Here is a 26816-nt window from a genome sequence, read left to right on the forward strand (position 1 = left end):
GAGAGAGATTTTAGTGCCAAGCGAGGGCCGATCAGAACAATCATTATAGAGCAGCCATTAGGGAGGCGGCCAAAGCAAACACAGCGTAAAACACACAACCCACTCATTACGGAACACAACGCATTAGAAGAATAAATAGAATACAAGAGTAACAGAGAAGAGCGGAACTAAAGCGACACGCATTCTCGCAGGACAGAGCGCCATCGTCCACACCATACAAGTGAGAATTTGTCTACATGAATCAGTGTATTTCTCAGTGAGCCTCCCAAGTCTTACTGTCTCGCTTTCTTCTGAAGCTCTCAGAAAAGGAATCACCGGTCAGGTTTGGAAATACTGAAACCGTGGTTTCTACGGCTCATCGAACATCCCTTTGTTCCTTGTATTCTGCGAGCAACAGGTTACAAAGCATCTCGTGACGATGGTTATTTCCGAGCCAGCTGGCAGCATTGTGTGAAGTGATGAAGAGCGAAGAAATTAATTCCATTGTCTGTTTTGGGGAAATCTTATCCAGCTATTTCACGACTGACCTTCAAGTGTACCACCGCAGTTGTTCTCGGGATTAAATTATGACATATGTAACCCTCTGGACCCTGATCCTACAGCTCACAACTTCTCGTAGAGATTATTACAACCAACCTCACCCTTGAGCTGATGTGCATTGGCCTGAAAATGTTTGCGATACCTTTAAGATCAACTGTTTTCCACTAACAGCGGACGTGAGGCTGACTTTTGTAAAGATGTTAATTATACTTCCACAAAATGAATTTCTTCTTGCGATCTCTTTTTATACCATTCCGGCTTCCTGTGGCGCCCTACCGTGTCACTATGGCAACGCCGTATGTGAGACGGTTCTGTGCGATCGGTGGTTCCACCGGGACCCCAGGGCTTACCCTGTTGATGAGTTGCTCCCCCGTCTCAGATGCCGTAATGAGTTTGCACAGGGCCTGAAGCGCAGGAGGCGGCAATCCTAGGGGAGAAAAGAGCACGGGGGGGTGTATGACAGAAGGTCCACGCAAAAAAACCTCATCCATATACTAAATTACACTGGTCATACACCTGTCACGGTGTAAGGGTAGTATATTGGGACATTTATAATGTTTCCACATTTATTAGGTTTCCAGGTTTAAATCTTGCCTACAGTTAAAGTTTCCACTGACCCAGTACCCAAGCTTGAAAATTCTCTTCACATCCATTCTCTGGTCCAAGTGCTGCCAATCCACACGCAGAAAACTCAGTCTTCCTGAGGACTTCTAAATGTTTCCATGTATCTGCTGCTCTCCCATATCATTCTTAGTCCTTATCGCTGTCACGTCCCACCACAAGTCCTCACGTCCTCGTCCGCTCGCCAAGTCACGTCCCCCGCTCCCAGTACTACTCGTGAGCTCACCCCAGCATGCTCCCGGTCCCACCCCTGCCCCCGTCCTACCGAGCAAGGACTGCAGGGTGGTGCTGCACTGCTGCAGCCGGTCCCCGGGGTCTGCCGTGGGGAAGAAGACGGCAGCAGGGAGTCCGGTGCCGGCCGAGTCGAGTCGGAAGCCGACGGCCGTGAGCAGTGCCTGCCAACCGGGCACACCGCCCACTTTGTTCTCCACGCTCTGCTGGGATGTGTACATGGAGTTACGCTGGCCACTTTGGATGCGCTGGAGGGACTTCTCAACCTGGGTGAGGCCCGTCGGAGAGGGTGTCGGTTAGACCACACGGGTGAAGGAAGGAAAGGTAAAGATACCGTGTAAGTTCTCAAACATGAGTGAGAGACAAAAGAGGAAGTGAGAGAGGACGTGGTGGGGGGAGACCAGGAAGAAGAATCAGCGTTGATCCAGCGTATGCTTCGCCACAGGGGTCGGTCCTCACCAGGTGGAGCAGGACCCTTAAGGCGTCTCGGGCCCTGTCTGGGTACTGCAAGATCTCCGCTAGGGCTTGACCAATTACAGACGAAGGGCTGTTGAGCTTCACGTCGCTACCAATCAGCACAAAGCCTGAAGAGCCATGTCCACATGAAGAGAAGAAAATAAAAATGCTGGTTAGCTTGGAAAGCATGACTATCGTATCAACGCAAGCAAGCGGGAGTACCGACCAGCCGAAGCAGGGCGGTAGGGGGTGGGTCTTGGGGATAGTATTAACACACTGAGCTCAAAGTACAGAGATGGTTGTTTCTGGGGAGTACTGACCAGCCCAGTTCGAAGGGTGGGAGAACTGTTTGCTGCTCTGCACGGTCTTCATGGCATCGGCGAGCGCAGTACTGGCCTTGGTGCCGTTGAGCAGGGCAGTGTAGAAGGTGTGCACCAGCACCTTGGAGGCAGCCACTGGCACAGGCCACAGCGACACCAACACACACTGCACCCCGGCTGCCAGGAAGGCCCGTGTCAGACCCACCATGCCGTCCGCCGTCACCTTGCTGTCTGACTCCTGGTACGACCTACGCCTCGGAAAAGACAGGGAAAACATGTCGATGCTAAGGTGAGACACACACACACACACACACACACACACACACACACACACACATTTTCTGAACCGCTTGTCCCATACGGGGTCGCGGGGAACCGGAGCCTACCCGGCAACACAGGGCGTAAGGCCGGAGGGGGAGGGGACACACCCAGGACGGGCCGCCAGTCCGTCGCAAGGCACCCCAAGTGGGACACGAACCCCAGACCCACTGGAGAGCAGGACCCGGTCCAACCCACTGCGCCACTGCACCACCTCACCCCCCACTAAGATGACATTCCAGACACATTCCTCTCAGTCTATTGCACTATAAGACTCGTGAAAAACCCAGACATGTATTGATTGTTTGATGCTGGAAGAGGTGATCAGGCTGTTGGTGATCAAATTAATACAGTCTTTAAATCCATGGAGGTCATGGAGTATCATCTGGAGCCTAAATCTTTGAGCCAAAGTGAGAGCTCCTCACCTACTGACCCATGCTACTCTCAAACTGACATCGGTACCTCGATCTCCCCTGCCAAGCGACCCCGGTACGATAGCTCTCATCTTAACTGACCCGAGAACAACCAGCTTGACGGACAGCCGGAGGTCCAGGATGTCGGCAGCAGTCAGCAGGAACTCCTGCAAGGGAGGGCTGTCACAAATGCTCTCTGCATCGCTGGCGTCGTCCGGCACCCGCAGGCTCTCCGGAATAGTGTAGGCCTTGCCCCCGGTGGCAGCTCCTCCAGGTCCGCTCCCAGCTCCTACCCCTGCCCCCTCCTGATTGGGGGTGAGCACCAGGGCGGCCAGTTTCCAGGAGATGTGAGTGGCGAAGTGGGCGCACTCAGCCTGGCTGAGGGCGTTCATCACACGCTCCTTGGTGGCGGCGGGGCCCACCAGCGGCTGGCAGCCCAGCAGCTCGGACACGGCGTGGACCTCCTCTTCGGCTGAGGGCATGGGCCCCCACAGCCAGCGGTCCATCACGGAGGGGGGGAGCTGGGGGTTGCCCACCACCGCAGCCGTGGACACCCCCCTGCAGAGACTCGGCCCCGCCCGCCGAGAATGTGCCTGGAAACAGCAAAACGTCAACGGATCGAAAGTCAAGCTGTCCGAAATTCTGCTCGCAACCTTAAATAACGGCACAAATAAAGAAGCACTTTTATTTTACGACGGGTCCCAGGCGATCAGAGGTCACTCACTCTCGCGCTGGATGAGAGGCTGCCCACGGACGGCACAGCGATGAGGCTGAAGCGTTCGTACAGGTACTCGTTGGAGGAGCTGCCCTTGAGCAGGGCAAAGGGTACGAGGTACAGCTCGCCCTCCAGGACCAGCACTAGCTGCCTGTGGCGACCCACCGGTCCGCTCGAGTGCATCAGCCCCTGGGATGATGAGATTGGAGAGTGGGGGGTTATGTGAACCCGCTGGACAAAAATACACACAATCTCACTCTCTCACTCACTCTCTCTCATACACACACACAGACCTGTGCCATTCCGTCAAGGATGCTCTTTAGAATGAGCACCACCTGTCAGCCTCCACCGCTCATCTACATGTTAACTGGCTGAAGGCTCTGACACTGATGGGTGGAGCCTTGATATAAACTGTTGCAATCTATAATATTTCAGGCATTTACTGGTGTAGCCTGTTATATTAAAGGGCAGATGTTCATTCAAGGCTGCCGTTTTGACGGCTGGAGTCGTTCAGGGTTCGCCGAGCCAGTGCTGGTAAGAGCTCACCCCTTCCATGGGCGCAATGAGCAGGTCATAGAGAGCACGCAGTGGCGGTTTGCTCTGGCCTCGCCGTGGCAGCGAAGAGCTCGGCTCCCTCCCCGGGGACATGGTGCTGCTGAACAGGCTCGTCATGCTCTGGCAGCTCCTAGGGAAGCAGAGAAGACATGGCAGGGCATCGCATCGCAGGCAGGGCCGTTCCCATAAGGGATGGTTCCAACGGTTCCAATTAGCCGAGGTCGCGAGAGGGTACGGTGAACCACAACGTCCCCCGAAGAACGTTTTGCAAGCACTAAGAGCAGCACCAAATAAATATACTGCCACATTGGTAGCGTAGTGGTTAGAGCTGTTAAACCAAAAGGTTGCAGGTTTGAATCCCACTTCCACCTGTAGTACCCTTGAGAAAGGTATTTACTCTAAATTGCTCCGGTGAAATAAGCCAGCTGTATAAATGGGTAAATAATTGCAAAATGCTTTGGAGAAAAGCATCGGGAACATGAAAAAATGTAACTAGAGCGCTGTACTCCAAAGCAGTAATACTGTACAGAAGTTGACCACTAGATGGCAGGACGAAGCTGTGTATGAGCCCCCCGCTTCATCCTTGGGCTACACAGGTCTCTGAAAATATGACAGCCCACTGGAGCACCAGTGAGGAGGTTCCACAAACTCTTCAACCTCTGCTGATGTCCTTCAAAACGGTCAGACATCTTAATAAGGTCTCTGGGGAGCCTCTGGGACACATTTTTCAAAGGTCTTCAGTACACAGTAGTAACTCTCCAAGAGCATTCATTGGTCTGCCTCCACCACCCCCATCAATCCCAGACCCGCTCATTACATCACGTGTTCTGTGAACTACATACACGCGGCACTGAGGACGCCTTCGTGAAGGTAGAAAAACTAAAAAAATTACCAACGCCTGTTGCCAGAAGGAAAAATGTAGATGCTGCCTACTCACCCTGGAGGATGTAGAGCCTTGGTAGGGGGCTCTATCTATCTATCTATCTATCTATCTATCTATCTATCTATCTATCTATCTATCTATCTATCTAAGCACGGTTCTTGGGTAACAAAAGAAAAAAAATCCAGTAAAAATGTGGTCGGCAGACCTGGTGGAACCCTTGGTGTACACATATGCCTTCTGTCGTTTCCCGCTGTCCCACATTTAGCCGGTGTCAGTCCAACACGCAGAGTCGTCTGCTTCAGGGTCAGGATTTCCCAGGCTGGGCGTCCGAGCCACTGCTCCAGGTGGCTCGGACCGTGTCCACCTGTCCTTCCACCAGCATGGCTTTACTGTGGCAGTACTGGCAGCAGCTAGGACATATTCCAGACCCTCTCTGGGAATCATCCGTCCTGGAATGACCGTTCGAAACAGCTAAGGGGTCCTCATCGTCCGTTGAGCAGCTGCCTGAACCTTGGACTCGTCCACACCAATTACGAAGAATAAATTCAGAAGCATGAGACCTCTACTGGACCAGAATCAAGCAGCTTTCCTTGCGATACACAAAGGCTGAGTGCTGTTTCTGCCATTTGGATTGTGAAACTCGGGTGAAGAAATGAAGGAATTTAAATCTCTGTGTCATACTGAGGGAACAACACTGCAGCCCATTGTTTTCTGCAGCGGACACAAAAGCACCTGAAAGCTCCTGCCGCCGTGGCCGTTGGGTAAGAGCACGAAAACTTGTTTACTGGTGGACTATCGGCTCAGAAAGCAGACTTCGCGCTCCCAGTCATCGCTGGTCCAGGCAGCCACCCACACCCCGCATCCCTCAAAAGCCCCAAAACACTGGCTCCTTTCCAGGCTCCGGCACAAATCCACTGCCGAGCTTTGGCACGGTCCTTTCTTGGACAGCAAACAAACGTTTGCAGGGGAGACAGGGAAACGTGTGAGATCTGGCTGGGGAGGAAGTTAAGGCAAGAAAGAGGCTGAAGAGCAAAAGGGGTGAAGGAGGAAATGGAGCTGGGAGGTCTGGAACACCCCAGAGGATTAGCTTTGGAGAGGACACAAACGGAACAGGCCGAGGAGACAGACCCAGACTCCCGGCAGCCTTGTTCCGCACTAAACGTCTCTCAAAAAGGAGTGACGCTGATGAGAAAGGAGGCCGAGCGTGTGAAAGGAAGGTGTGTAACCCTGGAGGCAATAGCTCCCTCATCTTTGTTGTCTATTGACTCCATGGAGACCTTCGACTGCCTTTCTGACATCCCTCAGTGGCTGCTCACTTATTGTTGTGAACGATGTGTTACTTACATGTGACATTCAGGTCTAGGTGACCTTTACGAAGTCTTGACAATTGACCTTCGCGGTTACGATGCCTAAAAATGTACGCAAGCACTCCGCGGGGAACGAGTCTGAAGAAGAGAGAAGAGGGTGTGAGACGCACCTGTTGAAGAGGTTGTTTCTGGACACCATGCGCAGGAAGCCCGTGGGATCCGTCACGGAGTTGAGCTTGTTGTTGAGCTCCTCGAACTGCTGGTCCAGAAGGTCTCCGGCCTCGCTCTCCGTCTCGCTGCTGGAGCCACCCCTGGAAGGACCGGACCACGAGACTCGAGTCAGTCTCCCAGGTTTCTTCAACCCGGTGTCCACCCAGGATCAGCCCAGCCCAGGGGTAACCGAGCTTCAACAGCAAAACCGGCTGACTCGGGTCTCCCCGAAAGCTACGTTCTCACCCAGACGGGGTTATGGAGGCTTCTGCCTGGAGCCCAGAGATGAAACAGAGGAGACAAGTCCCAGGCCAGAGCAGAGCTTCAGAGACGGTCATATGGAGACCAAGGGAGGGGGGGTGCAGATGACAAAGTCCAAAATTTCAGGGAGACCACACTTGAGATTCACATGAAGAAAGAAGAGCATGCATACAATCCCGCAACCCACAGCCCTCCAGCCCCCACAGAGCAGGTCGCGAGCGATGAGTCATGAGCGGGTTTTTTTTTTTTTTTTTTTTTTAAAAAAAAAAATCAGTCCAGATCTCCATCACTGTGTCCCGGTGGCACCGTGGTACATTCACACAGTCCTTCCTCAAGGGCTCCCACAGCGGGATGGCGGCAAAGTTGACCTTAGCGATGAAGGATGTGCGGAAGCGTACGCTGGCTCGCTGCCCAGGGCGCGCTCACGCGGACACGGCCGAAGGCATGCGCACGCGAGCACGCCCGATCGCGGCCCCCCCCCCAACGCAGACTGGAAAATGTATTCCGCTCCCTTCCTCAAATTTTACAGATTAAATTAATCGGTCTAAAAATTCCCCTTGCATAGGCACATTTCGCCAGCCTGGACATTAGTTGTGGTGATGGCGGTCCTGCTTCTCGGTGCACTGGAAATGTCTGAGGCCCCAGTGAAGTTTCAGGAAGGGCAAGACCGTAACGGGATAGCAGCGGGAGCAGAGCGGCTCGAGCGTGGTGGCGTCGCTGGGAGATGGCGGGCGGAGACTGCGGGCGAACGCTGGGTTGGCGTTTGCTACTGGAAAACCTCAGTCGCTCCCTCTTCCTGACAGGCTCAAGGCCTCACGGCGAGCTTCTGCCACCTCAAATCCGGAACAGAGAGAAGCCGCATCTTCAGCAAGGATCTCCGGTTACTGCGGGGCGTGCAACTGCGGTGTGTGTTTTCACGGGGGGGGGGGGGGAGAGAGCGGCGGGCCAACGGGATGGAGCGAGGCGCGTTGGCGTGCGCCTCTGCCACGCTCGTTCACAGCAGGTACGAGGCAGCAGCGACTGTTAATATTACTCTGGTTATGATCCAGAAGTCCCCAATCAATCAGGATATATTTAGGTACGCCGCGCTCACCCCTGGAAGGGGGCGGACACTCGTCCACATGTCCCCCCTCTCTCTCTCTCTCTCTCGCTCTCTCTCGCTCGCTCGCTCACTCTCTCCCCTGCGGTGTCCCTGTCTCAGCCATTAGAGACCTCACAGATTCCTGTGTGAGCAGCGGATTATTTTTAACTGTTAATTTTTCACATAAATACAGCTGGATATTTGCTGAGGCTGTTCTCGATAAGCAGCGTGCTCAAGGACTCGAGGGTGTCTCCTTGGATGCGAGACGGCAGACGGTGGGCTGACGGGGGACGAACGTCGGCTCTGACTCCGTACGCGAACGCCACGATCAGACTTCGGTAGCATGACTGCTTGGGCTCGAACCCTAAAAGCGGGTGCCTCGGGCCTTATTCTCCACATGCTCGCCGTACTAGAAAACGCATCAAAAGCAGTCCTGCGAAATGCTCTGTTTGCACCACGTCTCCAGAAGAAAAGAGAGCGAAAAGCCTGCTGGTTACACGCCGCATCCTGAGGGCGAGTTCTGTGTCCGAGGCACGTTAGCGTTAGCGGTAGGTACTCTGTGTCCAATCGGCGTCGCGGGGGTTCCTCACCGGCTGTAGTAGGAGTCCACGCCCAGGGCCTCCCGGGCGCTGGCGATATACTGTTCCAGGGAGGAGCCCCCACCGCTCCCGCTCCCCTGCAGACCGCCGGCGCCACCCTCCTGGAACTCCGACTCGCCGCCGTCGGACACTCCCTCACCCAGATACACCTCGTGGAACTTGAGGATACCTGGAGGAAGGGCAGAGGGTGAACCTTCAGAGCAGTTCTTGAAAGATCGCTGAAAAGGTCAGAATATAAGTAATAGGGAAAAATATGAGGGAAAAGTGGAAATTGCACCCGGGTCTGCAAGCGAAACCACGTACAGTAAAGCCTCTCGCGTATTCGCGACTGCCCCACTCAACACGTACTCCGAGCGACAAACCCACTCGGTACGAGGCCTCCGCATCCCGTCTGTGTCGATACAACAAAAACTGACATTTCTTCATTAGCTGACACTTTTCTCCAAAGCGACTTACAATTTGCCCATTTATACAGCCGGGTAATTTCTACTGCAGCAATTTAGAGTAAGTTGCTTGCTTTAGGGCGGTACAAGGGCTGGGGGGTCCGATCTAGGTAGGACAGAGACGTCCAGAACTGCGAATAAAGGTGGTTACTCATACAGCCCCGGAGAGCAGTCTGCCGGCTGAATACAGATGAAAAGCATTTTGGCTTTTGTCCGCCCCGGAAGCAGAGGACGGGGCCAAGGACGAAGGTGTAAGAGCTGTCCATCAAGCACGCAGAAGGTCGGCGACTCCTTTGACGCCACCCGCCAGCCTCATACCCTTGCGCTCGAGCGAGCGGATTGGAGCGGATGGCGGTGGTGCGCAGCTTGCCTCCTAGCGCCCGGAGTGCGTATGTGCGCGTCGGAAAGGCCGGGATCTCTGTCACACTCAAGTCAGCACGCCACGTAGCCTTGGGATGGGGGGCTGGGGGTGGTGGTAATGGGCTGGGATGGGGCAGGTGGGGGGGATGCGATGCGATGCCTTTGTGCTCATTTGCAGCTTTTCACCAGCTTCTCGCAGCGGGCGATGGGGACGTGCGAAGAAGACTCTGGTGTAAAGCCGCAGATGGCAGCAGCGTGTGGGTGCGGCCTCGCAGGCGTGCGTCTTCCCGTCTGTGTGCGCGCGCGCACGTTTGTATGTCGGCCGGCTCCAACCATCTGTAACGTCAGGGAGTCACTTGGCTGCCCGTGTCACGGGCGGGTCAAGCGCCGCTTCACCTCTCTGCCGCCGTGGCACCCCCCCCCCCCACACACACACACACACACTCAGTTCAGCGAATCCAAACGCTGTCCCCTGCAGCCGGCCCACACTTCATCCCGACAGCTCAAACATGCCTTAATGCTCGCTCGGACTCCGATGGGTTCATTCGTCATGTATTGATCACGCCCAGAATTCCCTGCCGGAGAATAGCTTCTGCGCGCGTCTCCGCTGATGCATTTGATTGCGCATCTGGGCACGCGCCGCCCAAAAGCATTATCCGCACCGTGAAATCGCTGCTTCGCGCCACATCAGGCTGTTTGTGCGTGCCATGCAGTAATAACGATTGTTTAAATCCAATTCCCCGATACTCTGCGGGGGGCCGCTAGCGGCCTAATGACAAATGTAGAAGTTCTCCTTAACAGGTTTCTTTAACAGAGGCTGTGAATCACACCACAGTGTCCGTATTGCTCCGAAAAAGCCAAAACGCACTGAAGACTTAACTGCGCCGCAGAGGCCGAAACCCAATAATGACTTAACAATTCAACACGAGGACTAAAACCCACTAATGACTTCACAATGTGTATAGACTCGGAAGGCTTTATAATGCTCCGCAAGAACTGAAATCTATGAATGGATTTGCAATGCTTCACAAACGGTAAAAGCCCTTTAATGACTTTAAAAAGGGGCCACGAATACATGCTGACATAAGCAATGCCCCGAATGTGCTGAAATGCACCTCTGTTTTACACTGACGCGCTTCACCCCGGCAGACGCCGCCCACCCCGTTCCACCTCACCTTCACCAGGGCCTCACCTGAGCCCGGAGCTAGCAGCCAACTGTACAGGTAGCCAGCGGCCAGCGAGAAGTAGAGCACCAGGGCGCGCTGCCCGTTCACCGTGTCCAGGATGTGCTCCACCGTCACCGGGCTGTAGGGGTCGGCATCCTGCTGGCCAGTCTGACGCTCCACCAGCAGATCGGCAAAGGCGCGGGTGCGGCCCCGCTCCGCCACGGCCAGGGCTTCGTCGTGGTGACCTGAGGGCGTGCAGACGGAGCAGAGGCAAGGCGGGGTTTAATTGGCCGCTCCGTTACAACATTGACCTCGCGTGCCACGCGGTACCGCTCCAACGGGGCGATCCGCTTCGGCGTCCTTACGTGAGGGCGAAACAGTACGTATCTGGCAAAGTTCGCGGAAGCTCTACTGCATTATTAGCGCCAACGCAAGGGGCGAGAGCGTGTCCGTGCCGAAAGGACGGGGAGCGTACCGAGGCTAACGAGGACTCTCTGCAGCGCCTGGTAGGACGAGGTCTGCAGGTCGAAGAGCGAGAGCTTGTAGTCCGTGCTGTGCTGGGCCTCGTGGCGGATGGTCTCGAAGAGAGCGGACGCCCGATAGAGCTGCAAGAGAAAGGACACGTCCCCCCGTCACACACCCCGCGAGCCTCTCGCCGCGAGTCGCACGCCTCTCCCTCAACGAGAGAAGAAGGTGAGGTACCGAGGGTGGACCGCCAGGGGGCGGGCACCCTCACCCTGCGCGCACCGCTTCGTAATAAACGTCTTCCGGGTTCCACTGAGCTCTGGGGAGCTGAGAGACAGACTGTTTCACCGCGTCTCCCCTTTAATCTGTTCCGGGCGAAGACGCGAGATCAAACGCGTCGTATGCAAGCCGGTGTTTCTATGATGAACTTGCCGTGGTTGCGAGGAACACGTTTCAGGTGTAATTAGCAAACTGCGGCACCACCTTTCCATAACTGGGCCAGCGCCCAGAGCGCGTTGACGCAGCTGTCCCGGGATCGACCCAGCGCACCTGCGATCCCGTACACGCCATTTAACGAGTACTTAATGAGTACCGGAAGAGTACTTTGTTCGCGCAGTGGCTTTGCAGGGCTAGGTTGGGGGGACACCCGTGCAGAGCCGGTAGGGGAGGTCCGTTCCCGCCTCTATAAGGACTCATCTCAGAGCTCGCTCCCTCTCCCAGGCTCCCGTCTTCGCAGATTCTACGCAGAAACCCATTTCCGCAGTCAGAACCACCTGACCTATTTCCCAGGAACCGCAGGCGAAAGGGGGAGAACGGCGAAGGGGGTATCGTTGCGAATCGTGGGCTCTGGGAACCTGGAAAGAGGGATCGTGGGTCTGACCGGGGTGGTGCCGAGGGAGACGCGGGGTGTGACGGCAGCTCTTCTCCGTGGGCAAGGCGGAGTGTGACAGATGCAGCCAGTGCCAGTTCTTATATTCACCTTCCTGAGCGGGAATAGTTTTGTGTGTGTGTGTCCTAGACAAATAACACAATGCACCGAAATTTTTCCGTATCCTTAACCAACAAAACAGTGCCGTGTTTTAACGGTATCATTAACAATATCAATGACACATTGTAACAAAATCGAAGTTTCAAAGTTCCTATTTATGTTGCGTTGATTATGATTAGTTGATGTTTACTGATTGCAAAAGTACCATCGGTTCTAGAGTGTCAGTTTTATTTGGGTACTTTCCAGCCACCGGAGGATTCTGGAAGGCACCAGAACATTCTAGAAAGCATGAGATCCTAAAAGGTACTGGAATATTCAGTGCTTGGAACCCGGTGCCAAAATTCACCAAAATTAGCTAATTTAAAGAATATAGAATATTTTTCGAAAAAAAATATAGTACAAAGTAACGCCAAACATGTTTAGTCTAATAAAACTGAATGGAAAATGCAAAAAAATCGAAATAAGAACATTTCTATGACACCGTGTTATCGCTTCACATTTCGGTGAAGAATCCAACACGCGGACCAGACACCTGCTCACCGCTGCCGTTACGGTTTCCACAGATCCGTGGCGATCGAAGCGGAACGTGAACACGGAGGCGCCACCCAACCGAACCCAGGGTGTAAATGTACCGACGTCCCAAGAGTCACGCAAACAAACGCTGAGGTCTACGGACAGGGCGCGTCTCGAGCTTTCGAGACCGCTCTGTTCCGGTCCGACCGCGCACGGTACCTGGTGCTGGGCTTCCTCCAGGTTCCCGCTGGCCCAGAGCGAAAGACCCAGCCTGTGTCGAACCTTCGCTTCGTCCTCCCGCCGGCCGAGTTGCTCCGCCAGGCGCAAACCTGCAGTCACAGCAGCGGCGTCATTTCAGGGGAAACACGTTCGTACCCAAACGTACGCAGGCACACAGATGGACACGGAGAACTGCGAAAGTGCCATCGCCAGAGTACACAAGCGATCAATAGAATACGCGCTCCAGTGTGACGGCCTGAAGGACCCCCCCCCCCCGGCAGCTGGTGACAGGTACACAGAGACGCACACACACGCATCCTCTCGCTCTGTCAAGCTGCACCTTTTGAATACTCCGAATGTACCCTTTCAGTCTAGGAGTCCTATCATCCACTTTCCTTAAGTTCTGTCTCTCACCGCTCTGTCTTCCCATCCAGGTGAGATAAATACAAATACACACACACACACGCACACACACGCACATATTTTAACATGGAAACACTGTACACGCACATCAGAAATACAGAATAGTAAAACTGGTTTTCCTTTACACCCCCAGGTACAGCGTCTCCGCGCCAGCCTGCGGCCGCAGGTGACGCGGCTACATTTCCCGGCACGAAAAGCAAGTCGGAAACATCTCGAAGGTCTCCCGACAGCTGTTACAGCTGTTCCCCAGAGCTCCCCCTCTCCAGGAACGTGGGATATTTCCATATAACGACACGCGCGTGGAAATACATTGACAAAGACACCCAAACGTACACAAGGACGCATGGGCACGGATGTAAGCAAACACAATCGCGTGCAGACACACACAGACACACAGAAGCACAATGACATACACAGCCAAATCCAAACACACACACACACACACACAGACAGAGTGTACGAAGAGCTGGGAGGCTGAAGGAACGAGGAGACGCTTCAGACGTATTCGCGGGCCAAGCTAATTGGCTGTCAGAGAGACGAGGAGGTGGCCTTTCCACGGCCCGATCGGTGACAGGGGTCTCGCCTCTGCAGGCCCGGCCTTTCTCGTGCCACGGTTCCTGCACCCGATGGCTTTTCGCTGAGATCGGGGGTAACGGGCAGGAGCGATGATGAGGGCCGGCGGAGCGGCCAACCGTGGGAGTGTTGTGGGGGTGCGTGGCTGGGGTGCGTATGGAGCTCTGCATCGCTGTCACACTGTCAGCCGCTGCGCTCATGCTACCAGTAATGACAGAGATACTGGAGAAAAACCAGTATGGAAAACGGATACAGCAGAACAGAAGAGCCGTCGGTGGGGCTGACTCTGACTCCTGACTATACATTCTTGCGCTCCAACGAGTTGGGGGAGGGTCTGCATTTATCTGAATATATTAGCCACGGTAAATATGAGCCATAACTTGTAACGACAGATAGAATAACAGCACGTGCGTCAGCGAGTCAATGAAACTCCAGCAGCAATTCGCCTAATCGCTATCAGCACCTGGCTGAACAGTCAGGGTCACGGTGGTTCAGAGTGTATCCCGGAAGCACAGGGCGCAAGGCTAGCATGGGTACACCCTGGAGTGGAGGCCTGTAAGCTATCCACACACGCGCACACACACACACACACACAAAAGGACATTTACAGTCACCAGTTTACCTACAAGTGCCTTTGGACTGCGTGAGGAAACCCACACAGGGACTGGACCAGATTTGAACCTGTGCCCAAACAGCCCAGGCTCTGCAAGATAGCAGCACTACTTGCTGCACCACCTTCACTCACACACACCATCTGAAGCCACTTGTCTCATGCAGGGTCATGGGGAGCCAGGGTCTAACCCGGCAGCACAGGGCATAAGGCTGGAGGGGGAGGGGACGCACCCAGGACGGGGCACCAGTCCATCACAGGACGCCCCAAGCGGGACTCGAACCCCAGACCTACAGGAGAGCAGGACCTGGTCAAACCCACTGTGCCACCGCACCCCCCACCACCTTCATATCCATCAGCAATTCACTTCTGAGTAATTGCAAACTGATTTATTAATAATTCCCTAGTAGTTTTCATTTTTGTACAGAAACACACAAAAACATAATGCTCCAACAAAAGGTGCGAAAATGATCATAACACAGATCTGTGCCGCCAACCGCATCTTAACACCTCCTCTCCTTACCTTCCTGCAGGTACATGACAGCCTGTGAGTAGTTCTGCAAGGCATGATGGGTACGGCCCAGGCTGCTGTAGGCTAGTGTCTTGGCTACCAGGTCGTTCATCTCCGCAGCGATGCTCAGATGCTGTTCCTGGTACACCACAGCACGTTCGAAATCTCCCAGTGACTCGTAGGTGAGGCCCAGGTTGCCGTAGGCGCGTCCCTGAGCGCCGGCATTGCCCGTCTCCTCGGCGATCTCCAGGTCACGGCGGTGGTGCCGCAGCGCTGCCTCGTGCTCGCCCGTGAGCTGGTGCACGGTGCCCAGACCGCTGCTGGCCTCTCCTTCCAGGGTCCGGTCACTTGTCTCACGCGCGATGCCCAGCTGCCGCTCCAGGCACGAGACAGCCTGCTCGTAGTTGCCCAGCTGGCTGTGCAGGCTTCCCAATTCCCCGTACGCCTGCGCCTTGCCCGCACACTCGCCCAGCTCGTGAGCGACCACGAGTCGCTTCTCAAAGCACACCAGTGCCTGCTGCAAGTTGCCCATGGCCCTGACGTATGGGGTAGAAAAGGGCAGATTTGTGGGGTCGGGGTTAAAACTGATGTTTGATGCAAACCTTTCAGAAACTGTGTCTGCCTCTACACCGATCTCTTACCTCTTTTGCAATTCTGCTTTGTTATTGTACATTTAAATCATACACATTTCTTTAATACTGTGTATTAATATAACAATTTCATTTCTCAAAAATAAACTTGGATCAAAGCCTTTTTTTTCATGGAAACTACCGTCAGTACAACAAATACATGGTTTATGATTAGATTACTTAAATACGGAGTTGAAAGCCTTACATTATTAGTTCTATCCCCCAAGGTATGTAATGGTGGAAGAAGTGGGATTCCGTCGACTTGCCATTACAAAGAATTGCCCGTTGCACCGGATAAAAGACGGAACAGTGTGTTCCTCAAGTTCCGCCCGAGCGTTCGCACCTCCTCATCCCCTACCGTTGGAATTACATGGCTGCCACCCTCCTGCCAGTAGCCCCGGCTCGTTACTGGAGAACGAAGTGTACGCGTGCCAGAAATCACGCCGACACCCCGCCGGAGAGGCCTCGCTTCATTTCAATATAAATGAAACAAACGACTTTTAATTCTTTCCCTTAATTAGCTCGTGTTTATTTTTTTCCCCCGCTCCCAGTGTATAGGGCTAATATTGTTACTTGGGGGAGACGGGGCATATTGTGCCGCTGACAACATAATTTGCCATCCTGTCGCGCTGCGGCACGACATGTTTGTATGGTGGGGGGTTCAGTCTGACGAATAGCATGCGGCAAAGATGGAATTGGAGCACTGTGACAGTTCTCTCTCTCCGGACTGATGGGCCTGTGGCTACGGCACATTCGTCAGGTGTCACGGTTTCTTTTGGTTTTTTTTTCTTATGAGGCGTACAAAGACTCCCGGCAACATCACAGAGAAAAGAGAATGGGAGTGGCCATCGAGATGCTAATGACTCCGTAGGAAGTTAATTAATGCGGCGCCGGAGAGTGGAAGACAATCCACCGAAAGGGGTGCGAGGGGGAGATGGCTTTGAGCAGATGGATACCGTTTCATTCGACACAAATCAACACAAATTATATATATATGTTTTAATTTACTGCTTATGTTATCAGCTCTTGCCTCGAACTTCCATCGCTGGACTCACCAAACTGATCATTCAAAGGAAGCGATGTGACACCGAGTACCAGGTACCACAGTAACTCAATCCGTGGGTCAAGAAAGAATTAGCCTTACTTAATGTACGAGAAAACCAGGTCACGACGGTCTTCCAACAGCAGCATGTCTTTTGTCTTTTCACAGCACGCTTAGTTCCCTTCTCTAAATTTGACCTCCTCAACCTTAGTTCTGGGGACAGCTGTCAAGTCGGATTCATCTTTTAGCCGAACTCTGAATTAAGAGGGTGACATAAGCCTGCCATACCGTTGGGTGTATTTCATCATCGTGCATAATTCTGATTCCTCCTGGATAGCAAGCCTATATTAGTCCTGCGTTGACTCCACATACTTTTGCCAGTTTCAGCCATTAGCCAACAGGCACAATGACATGATTCACCAGGCTTTTATACTAGTGGAATCCAAAATACTTTCTTGCCTTAATGTTAACTAGGACTTCATTTAACACGTTAACTGTTGTAACACAACTGTTGTATCACCTACCTGTGTCCGTTCCCCAGGCCACGGTAGGCTTTCTCCTGCTCCTGCATGCGGTTCAGACTCTGGGCCACAGACAAGTACTGGTCGTAGTACTTAATGGCCTCCTCATAGTCACCTAGTGCTTCGTAGCAGTCTCCCAGGTTACCGTAGGCACGACCGCGGTCCAGCATGGCCTCATTGGCACTCAGTTGCTGCAGCAGGGCCAGCTGCTGCTCGAAGTAGCCAATGGCCTCCTCGACGGCATTCATGTTCATTTTGGTGATGCCCATGTTGCCATACACTCGGGCCTCCACACTTGGATCTCTCAGCCTCTGGGCTAGCTCCAGCTGCTCTTCATAGCACTTGAAGGCCATGGTGAATTTACCTAAAGACATGTAGACTGCTGCCAGATGCCCGTGGGCCTGGCACTCTCCTTGGGCATCCCCCAGCTCCTGGTATACCTCCAGCTCCTGGGTGTGATAGCCTAGGGCCTTGTCATGTTTGGGCAGCAACCGATGAGCAGCTCCCAAGGCTCCGTAGGCACTGGCCTCCATCTTTCGTTCCCCGACTTGGTGTGCCAGGGCCAGCTGCTGCTCATAGAATCGGATGGCTCCAACCACATCCTTTTTGCAAACAAAGATGTCGCCCAAGTTCCCAAGGGCTCGGAAGCGGGCCTGTGGGTTGTCGAGCGACTGCGCCAAAGAAAGCAGGTATTTCTGGCACTCTTCAGCTTTGCCAAAGTCACCCAGTGCCTTGAAGGCCAGGCCCAAGTTGCAATAGGCCTTAGCCTGGCTCAGCTTGTCATGCAGGTCCTTAGCAAGGGCCAGGTCCTGCTCATAGTACTTGACAGCCTCCTGGAAGTTGCCCAGGCAGTAATGAGCATAGCCCAGGTTGTGACACACCTTGCCCTCGCTCTCCATGTCCTGGAGGTCTGGAGAGAGACGCAGGTACTGCTCATAGTAGGGCACAGCCTGGGGGAACTCACCCCGGGAGCAGTGGAAGTTTCCTAGGTTGCCCAGTGCCCGTGCCTCACTCTGCATATCCCGTAGCTCTCGAGCAATGTTCAGGTGGTTCTGGTAGTGCTGCAGTGCACGATCGTGAGCACCCAGGGCTTGGTAGGCCACCGCAAGGTTCCCGTGGGTGGAGGCTTGTGAGGCACGGTCATTGACCTCCATAGAGATCTGCAGCTCCTGCCGATGGTAACGCACAGCCTGGTCGAAAGCACCCAGGGCACTGTAGGCATTGCCCATATTGCCATAGGCTCGACCCTGCGCTGCGTAGTCGCTGAGCTCCTGAGCAATAGACAGGTGAGCTTTGTGGAGTTTCAGTGCAGTCTCATAGTCTCCCTTCATCTGGTGGATAATACCTGCATAGGGAGGAACGGAGGAACTGTCAGCACTTCTAGACACACAGGTGAGCCTCCCTAGCCGCAGATGTGTTTTGGAACGGCGGCTAGAGAACATTGGGGTGTAGACTGTTAAAAGCTCGAAGTCTCTGAAGGAAGCATTCTGCCGACCCATCTGCTGATCATCAGCAAAACCAAGATGCATCATCAGAAGCAGTAATTAACACATTTGGTAGCATTCGAAATCTCATAAAAATCATTATTGCTACGAGTGAGAAAAAGGCAGCCTTGTAAACATTTTTCTCCGCAGTGACTACGAAGCAATGCAAAGCAGCCTCTGCAATTTTTTTTTCCGAGGAAAAAAACACAAAGAAATGCAGAATGAGTTGAGCATGTGGAAAACCAGATTGGAAGAAGGAACTGTAAACAGCAGAAGAGAAGGAATATTAGATATCCAGAACCTAACAGTAGAAATACCACAGTGCGGTGCAAATTCCCGTTGCTGAGGAACACCAGAGACCTTCTCGTGCAGCACTGCAACACGCATGTTGAAAAGTGCAAAACCGAGCGTCTATCTCTCGGGTCCTCGGGGAGCACTGGAGACCTCATCTTTGTTGTCACTCAGTTTTTCATAAAATAATAATCGGCCCCATAACGGCAACCCTCCTCATCTCCTCATATGGAGAGCAAGAAAGGGAGGCTCAGAAAATGAGGCTGGGGGAGGGGTGTATATGAGAGTGGGTGTGGATGGGGGGGGAGAGGCTAATGAATGCTTAGAACGGAAAATGGTTTTGAGGCAAGGCCCCAACCCCTCCCAACCCTGAAGTAGCGTGTGCTGAGCACCGAGGATCAGGAAAGCGCTGGGCTGAGCAGAAAACGAGACGTGCTGAGGGTTCAGCTTTAGGGGGGCAAACGGTGAGACCACAGCGGCACTGTGCGCTTATTACAGGGTTTGGACTCTCTGACCAAAATGTGCTCCCTTACTTAGGAGCCAGAGGCTGAGGAAACTGTGGTGGCTGCTGCTTTGCGAGGAGGGGGGGATTTCACAAAACATAAACTAGCAGTGACGCGATGGGTTCGGAGCCTAGACCACCACCGATTGGTCTTGAATGTCCATTTGGCGATCGGGGGGAGAGGGGAGGTGGGAGAAACTAGGAGCTTGGCCGCAAGATGTTTGGCTGCGCTAGCGTGAGGAAAACTCAACTGGACTTTTAAGAGGGGGAAATTCACGCTGCAGTCCAATGGGAACCGCAGAGATGCACTGCATCCATCACCCTACCCTTTCCACTTTGCACAGCTCCACAGGAATGAATTCTCCCTCAGATCAGCACCTTATTTAAAGCAGTATTGTGCGGATAAGCTGCAACAGACTTCACGGTGTACAGAAGGGCCCGTGCGCTTGGAATCCTCGATGCATGCATTTGAAGAGTCTCATAAACGTGTACAGATGTGTGAAAATTCTTACACACATGAATTACCGTGAATAAGAGTCTGCCGTGCGACTACAACTGGAATGTAAAAACGCAGCATTCGTTCGGTGTCACCGGATCGCTAACGCTGCTGCCGTGCTCCATGTGAACTTCCTACTTTCTGGCATTGCTGAGCAAAATTTTGGAGCAGATTGCGAAAGGCAGGCATAAACATGGTCTCCGCATCCTCTCCTGTTTCCTCTTGGCATCAGACGGGTGACGATCATCTTCCTGTCCAAAGCCCTTCCCGTTTTGACCTTCTGGGCAGATTCCACTGTCTGATGCTCCTTGACAGTTAAAGCTGTATTTTCACCCATATAGTAAGAAGTTGACAACCACTAGACATAAAGTAGCTCTTTGATAGACAGGGTGCACATTGCACTACATCTCTACTCTAATCGCTTTTTTAAATTAAAGCTAAACTCGTAATCACGAGTTGCCCAGTGATGCTAAGCATCTTGTAACCACAGATACAGAACTGCTATATTTAACAATAAACGTCTACAAATCTATTCAGCCTGTAACAAAATACTCGATGTCTGTCCACCCTCTGTTTTAGGGCAAACTGAGTAGAAAAGGGCTGTAATAAATTTCGGTTTCCTAGGTCTCGCAAGCATCCTTAGCAGGACGGCAGGGAGGTGAGGGGTTAAAGCCATGGGCTCAACTCCTTGCTTCTCACTGGATGCCTTTTGTAGAAATGGGCAAAAATTATAGAAACTATAAAAAAAAAAAAAAAAAAAAAAGTGAAGGTATACAAAAATATTAGGAAGTCAAATATTCAACAATTAAATTAGTGGAACATAAAAAAAGCAACGAGCTTAATATCTGCAGCATTATGTTATTATATGTCAGTGTATGAGAATAAGACACAGATTACTGCATTCAGGAAGCCCGGTAGCCTCCCCTACAGTAGGAATTAAGTCGAGTCTTGGCCTCTCTGAGATTTCTTTGGGTCCTCATTCGGCTCCATTGTTGGCCTTCAATTGTCAGATTGATGCTCTGAGATACTTGACTGGTAACATTATTACAGTAAATCCTTGATTTAATGGGCCTCGACTTAATGGAATACAGATTTAAAAGACAAAATTCTAGGGTTCACATGCCAGTACTTTCCAGTATTTTCTAGATAAAATGTCAGTACTTCCCTGTAATAGTCTGGATGGTATGTATGTACTTTGTCAGTTGTGCTCGACACAAAACACAAATCTAGTGCACGTTCTATTGCCAAAGAGGATGGGTAATTTATTATTTTTATTTATTACTTTCTAATGCATGATATGTAACATATGCATAGCAAAAATATTATTTTTTCAGGTAAATACAGGCAGCTTTCCTTCGTTATTTAATGGACGTTTGATTTCATATAGATGTTGTTTTACGGACATATGGATTTAACTAACTTTCGGCAATATCGGGCACCTATTTCCCCAATTAGTCAGTTAAATCAGGGACACACTGTATTATTATCTTTCACTTAGCTGTCATTGCTGTCCAAAGTAACTTCCAGCATTAGATGGGCAACTTTCACCAATTTACCCATGTGTACAGTTGAGTCATCTTTGACCTCCCCCATCCCCATCCTAGAGCTCTTACCCAGATTGGAAGAGGCTCTGCCCTCTGCAGCACGATCCTTGAGCTCCTGGGCGATGGCCAGCTGCTGCTCGTGGTGCTGCCGAGCCCGTTCCAGGTCCTGCATGCAGCGTGCGGCATGGCCTAGTCCAGCGTAGGCCCGCATCTCGATGGCCTTCTCGCCCAGAGCCTGGGCCAGCTCCAGCACGCGGGTGTGGTAGGACACGGCCTTGTCAAAGTTACGGCGATAGTGGTGAGCGCTGCCCAGGTTGCTGTAGGCACGTGCCTCCTCGCGCTGGTCCCCCAAGGCCTTGGCGATGCCCAGGTGCTGCTCGTGGCATTGCACGGCATTGTCGAAGTCACCCATGGCGATGTAGACGGCGCCCATGTTGCCCAGTTCACGAGCCTCTGACAGCTGGTCCTTAGACTGGCGAGCCAGCAGCACACATTGCTTGTGGCTTGCCAGGGCATTGGGGTAGTCTCCGATGGCTGTGTAGACGTGGCCCAGACTGCACAGAGCGGAGGAGGCCGCCTGGATGGAGGAGTGGGGTAAGGGAGTATAAAGACACATGGTCATTATCTGTTTTCCCTGAAACCAAGACACCATTTTCTGGAGGACAGTAAAATGAGGATTTAGTGCTTATTACAGACTGTCTCCCATCTTCAGAACCCTTAGCGCAACAGCTTGTTGTGAAGTTAATGATCAGTCAAACAACCAATAAAACAATTAAAAAATTCCATTTTATTATGACTAAGGTGCTCACCACCAAAACAACTGGGGATTCACGGTCCCATGTGCAGACCCCTCCCAGCAGAAGGGAGACCATTTAGAATTGAGCTCATGGTAGTTCACTCTATGCACAAGACACCGAGCGCACACAAACACACACCGACAGACACACACATGCACGTAAAGTTCTGCACACTACAGCTGACAAAGTGCGTCCAACGCTTTCCATCGCACTCATGGTTATAGGTTTTGACCGTCTTAAGAAACCCCAAAAGCTAGATATTCAGGCAAGGTTGCCCAAAACTCATGGTGGATCAGGTACCGCCAACCACCAATCACCACCCCCTCTTGCTCGCTTGCTCTTGTGTTTCCGTGACTGTGGTTTCCTGGAATCAATTACTTAACAACATAAAGGCTTCCATCGGTGTGCCGCAGCACTGCACGGGTGCGAGGAGGCAATTACCCTGCATCGCAAGGGTTGCCTGTTTTATGTTCCCTGATAGAGTATCAGGGTCCGCTCAATTACACCTAGTGTTTGAAGCCGTTCTAACCCCCACATCCACCCGAACTCCACCCTAACATCACATCGCCCCTTGTGTAGGCAAGTGAAGTGGAAAGAGAACGAGATGTTTCTTCTAGAGATGAGATCACTGCCCAGCTTCAAGGTACTCCAGGGAGGCCCTTAACTTCTTCCGCCCCCTTGCCTGCAGGTTGATGGGTCCCTTGGGTGATGAAAGAGTCTGCCCACTGTAAACCCACCTCCTCTTTGCTGCTACTCCCATAGTCGACCACATCATATGACCCTGTTGCTATAGGACTCAACCTGTGGCACTTGATCTCAGGGTTGTACCACAATTCCAGTAAGCTGGAAGTCAACCTTCTAATGCCAGACATTCACTTAGGAACCAAGGCTATAAAAGGGTCCTTATCTACTACAATGTCTTTGTAATTAGATTCTAAATTCTGTTCTTTGATCCTCCCCCCCCGTTATCATTGCCCCCACCCCCAGTCTCTCCTTACTCTGCCCCAGTCAGATCTGATTGCGTTTACAGTCGGATCGGTTTCCCGCTGGGCATCCATTTTCAATTCCCCAAACGCTGGACTTTGAGCTCTCTTGATACAACGCTAGCTGTTATCGGCAGCTGGAGAGAATCGGCAAGCTTCCCGTGGTGCTCGGTGGGACCGACCTCGAATTGTCGCAGTCTTGAGCTGTGCCTTTTGCAATTAAATTTTGCTTAACGTACAGCGGGTGGCACGTTGGCATTTTCTTAACTAAGAGTCCCATCGTCCCATCGGTCGCAACGATGCGGAGCTGTTGGTGCGTGCGGTATGATCACCTCGTTTACTTCACTTTTCGGGACGCAGAGCTCGACGAGAAACTGTGGGTTAAAGCAAGAACGTCAGATTCAGTTCATAGTGTATATGAATGCTTTCAAGTTAGCCTACACCATGGCTTAGTTGGTCCAATTAGTGCTTCATTATCTGCAATATTCATGTAAAAATACTTCCTTAATATAATGTGTACCATATTACTTGTTAATAGGCAGCAAAACAGCAATTACTGGCCGGTTTTCATAACTCAAAAAGTATTTTAAAATAATGAAGAAATATAAATAGAGCTAATTAAATAAAAAGGAGTTAATGGACATAACCTATAAATGCCGTACATGAGTTGACTTTCAAGCCCCGGATGTGGCTCAGAGCGAAAGGCAGTAGAGTGCAACTGCCCAGTGAGACTGAATCATGCACTTTGCATTGCTTTGCAGCCCTTTTGTCCCGGTTGATAATCAAACTTCTTGCAGCGCTTAATGCAACACTGCAGGGAGCTCTGACCTCTGCCTCTTCACACAATGAAAGAGTGTTCAGAAAACCATTATGCAATGTAAAAATTAGGGGGCAGCTGATAGCGTAGTGGTTAGAGCTGTCTTTGGATCTGAAGGCTGCTGGTTAGAATCTCACCTACAGCTGTAGTACCCTTGAGCAATTCACGTTTTGCTCCAGTAAAATTACCCAGCTGCACAAATGGGTAAATGTGCGTAGGTTGCTTAACGTTGTAAGTCGCTTTGGAGAGAACTGTCAGATAAATGTACAATTATTTGACACGGGTGGCACACAGCGAGTAGCGATACTGTCTTACAACGCCTGGGTGGTGCGAGAGGACGGGGGTTCGATCACCGCTCAGTCTGTGCAGAGTTTGTATGCTCTCCCTGTGTCTGCATGTGTTTCCTCTGGGTGCTCTGGTTTCCTCCCACAGTCAAAAGACATGCTCTTCAGGTTCCCCATAGTGTGTGGGTGACACAGAGAGAGTGTGTGTGTTCCACTGATGTATGGATGAGTGACCCAGTGTAAGCAGTGTATCTAGCAGTGTAAGTCACCACGGTGAATAAGGTGTGTGGGCTCATAACACTACATAGAGTTCAGTGGAAGTCGCTTTGGAGAAAAGTGTCTGCAAAATAAATAAATGTAAATTAATCTATTCACTGGTGCACTAAGTCCTCCTGTAGGCACAAATTAACAAAATCATGTTCTGTTCAAATTCATGGTGTGTAATCAGGTTAAGCAACACCTCTCAATTGTCGCCCCCCTTCGACTGGCCTCAGGCCCAGCTGTACCTCTTCATCGGCAGCTATGCCTCTCCGTGCAACCGTTACCTAGGAAACTCAAGTGGATTTCAGCTCGATAAAGACAGATTTAACACCCCCTCATCCCCACTGTCAAAGTCAGTGTGACTTGTAAAGTACTACGAGGCGAGGGCTGCGACGCGAGAGGTGAGTGGAGAAAACTTGACAGTTGGCTCTTTTTGTAACGCTACCAATTAACTGCCTTCCTTAAAGAGGGCCAAGGAAAAGTTTTCACGCTCTCTTTTCTCCTCCCAGTAATTCGTGGTTTGTGACATTTTTTGATTGCATTCTAATCTGGTGTACTGACATAAACCAAAACACAGAAACAGAAATAGAAATAAGTCCGCGTGCAGGTTTCAGTCACTGTTCACACACGCCAACATAGACGTGCGCGCGCACACAGCCGACATGCACGCACATTCTCAACACGCAGGAAACGAGGCTGCTTGCTTTGACCCGGAAGGACCCTTCAGAGGACCAGAGCACCGTGGAGAAAAGGATGGAGGGTACGTCCAACAACCTCAGGATCCAGTAAGCCCCAATCCACTAAACCCGCTGTTTGCTTCTCAATGGTCAGCATCCACATAAGTGGCGAGATCTTCAACTTGAAGATGTGCCCAACCAGTTTCTCTTGGGATAATATGAACGAAGAATACCCCCACACGTGAACCTGCAGTTGCTGATCATTTTCTTGTTATTTCTTTATTACATATTGAATTTATGAGATTGCCACTGGCTACTAGTTGTATAATTGCTTTGCGCTTGTATGGAATTCAGAAGGTGCAGTAGGAAATGCAAAAAAAAAAAAAGAACACAATCACGGATCTGTTAGACATGCATTTGTACCGGTGATAAAAGATTCAAGTTCATGTGATCGTAGTATCGCCTGGACAAAGGCTTCAAGGCCACGACGAGCAAGAAGTAAAGGTTTACGCCGAATCATCTAAGAGACAGACTGCTTCCAAAGGTAGCAGAACCTTGTGGTAGAACCAACAAGTCCGGCAGAATCATCACTGAGACTCTGCACCTTGACACCACTGACATCTCGATTGCCGCTACCAGGATAGGGCAAGAACCTAGGCTCTCCTAGCACTGGGTCATGAATGCAGGATGGCAGTGGATGGCCCATGACTGAACCCAAGCCAAAAGCCAGAGAGAGTTGAGCAGGTAAGTGCAGGTAGTGCTTCCCTTGTTAGTCTGGGCTGGTCGCCAGAGAAATGAGAGCGATGGTCTCTACTCCGGAAGATCAGGGCAATAATGGAATTATTTGGTGAAGCGACGCAGGACAGTGTCTGTCGCCGATTCCATTAGCACTGAGGTGGGAACATTCCCCTGACAAGAGTGCGAGACCTGTAATGGGAGGACAGGCCCAGAGGGAAGTGGGAGGAGCTTCGGTGAAAGCCTTTCCAGATCTGCTGGAGTTGGAAGTCCTCAGCTTCATTAGATTACAATATTATACAAGGTGTGCTTATTAAACGGGTGGTCATTTCTAGCGTGCCAGGAGATCTATCTATTGCAACATCTCAGGGTTGGTATGGAGTTACAGAGATTTAAAACTTCTTTTCTTTAAAACTTCATATAAGACAGGGACTGCAGGGTGAGAATTGAACTGAACTGAAGTAGAGGGTGAGGGTGAGCACTAGGAAAATCACAAGTCTCTAAATGGGAACTAAACCAGTACTATCTGCAATTTTTTATAAAAGTCACCTTAATCAAAGTAAAAATGCAAATGGTACACAAGAACCTGAAAATGAACTTGTGCTCAACAAGGTGTCAAACCTAAACTTCCAATAACCTCCCCCAAGGAAATTGTCAAAAAGCCCCAACTTGTACCTCATATTATAAACGATAGATATAAACACTTCCAGGTTTACTTTCAACTGCATTTTCTTTACTGTTCAATTTTCTCAAAAAAATGTAATAGTATATTTCTCCCTTGACGAACAAACTGTGGTACAGGTGGTGCCCAATTTACGATGGTCTGACTTGCGATTCTTTCGACTTTACGGTGGTGAGCTGGCGATAGACATTCAGTAGAAACCGTACTTAGAATTTAGAATTTTGATTTTTTCCCAGGCAAGCAATACGCGGAGCGATACTCTCTCATGATGCTGGGCAGCGGCAGCGATC

At 51.5% G+C, this 26816-nt stretch overlaps 1 protein-coding gene across 3 annotated transcripts in view; it reads right to left on the reverse strand.

Annotated features, from left to right (window-relative positions):
• ttc28 (tetratricopeptide repeat domain 28) overlaps nt 1-26816 on the reverse strand; it is a 152322-nt gene that overhangs the window by 4530 nt on the left and 120976 nt on the right. For all 3 annotated transcript variants that reach the window (XM_029252744.1, XM_018753462.2, XM_029252745.1), the window contains 15 exons: nt 21360-21867; nt 16977-18318; nt 14794-15317; nt 12665-12774; nt 10955-11084; nt 10506-10724; nt 8502-8679; nt 6530-6670; nt 4161-4299; nt 3624-3803; nt 3002-3492; nt 2169-2416; nt 1852-1976; nt 1427-1658; nt 891-967 (listed from right to left, as the gene is read on the reverse strand). In XM_029252744.1, coding sequence (XP_029108577.1) covers nt 891-967; nt 1427-1658; nt 1852-1976; nt 2169-2416; nt 3002-3492; nt 3624-3803; nt 4161-4299; nt 6530-6670; nt 8502-8679; nt 10506-10724; nt 10955-11084; nt 12665-12774; nt 14794-15317; nt 16977-18318; nt 21360-21867 — 4644 coding nt within the window. The remainder of the gene's footprint in view (nt 1-890; nt 968-1426; nt 1659-1851; nt 1977-2168; nt 2417-3001; nt 3493-3623; nt 3804-4160; nt 4300-6529; nt 6671-8501; nt 8680-10505; nt 10725-10954; nt 11085-12664; nt 12775-14793; nt 15318-16976; nt 18319-21359; nt 21868-26816) is intronic.

The sequence above is a fragment of the Scleropages formosus genome, chromosome 6 (assembly GCF_900964775.1).
Source record: "Scleropages formosus chromosome 6, fSclFor1.1, whole genome shotgun sequence".
NCBI lineage: Eukaryota > Metazoa > Chordata > Actinopteri > Osteoglossiformes > Osteoglossidae > Scleropages > Scleropages formosus.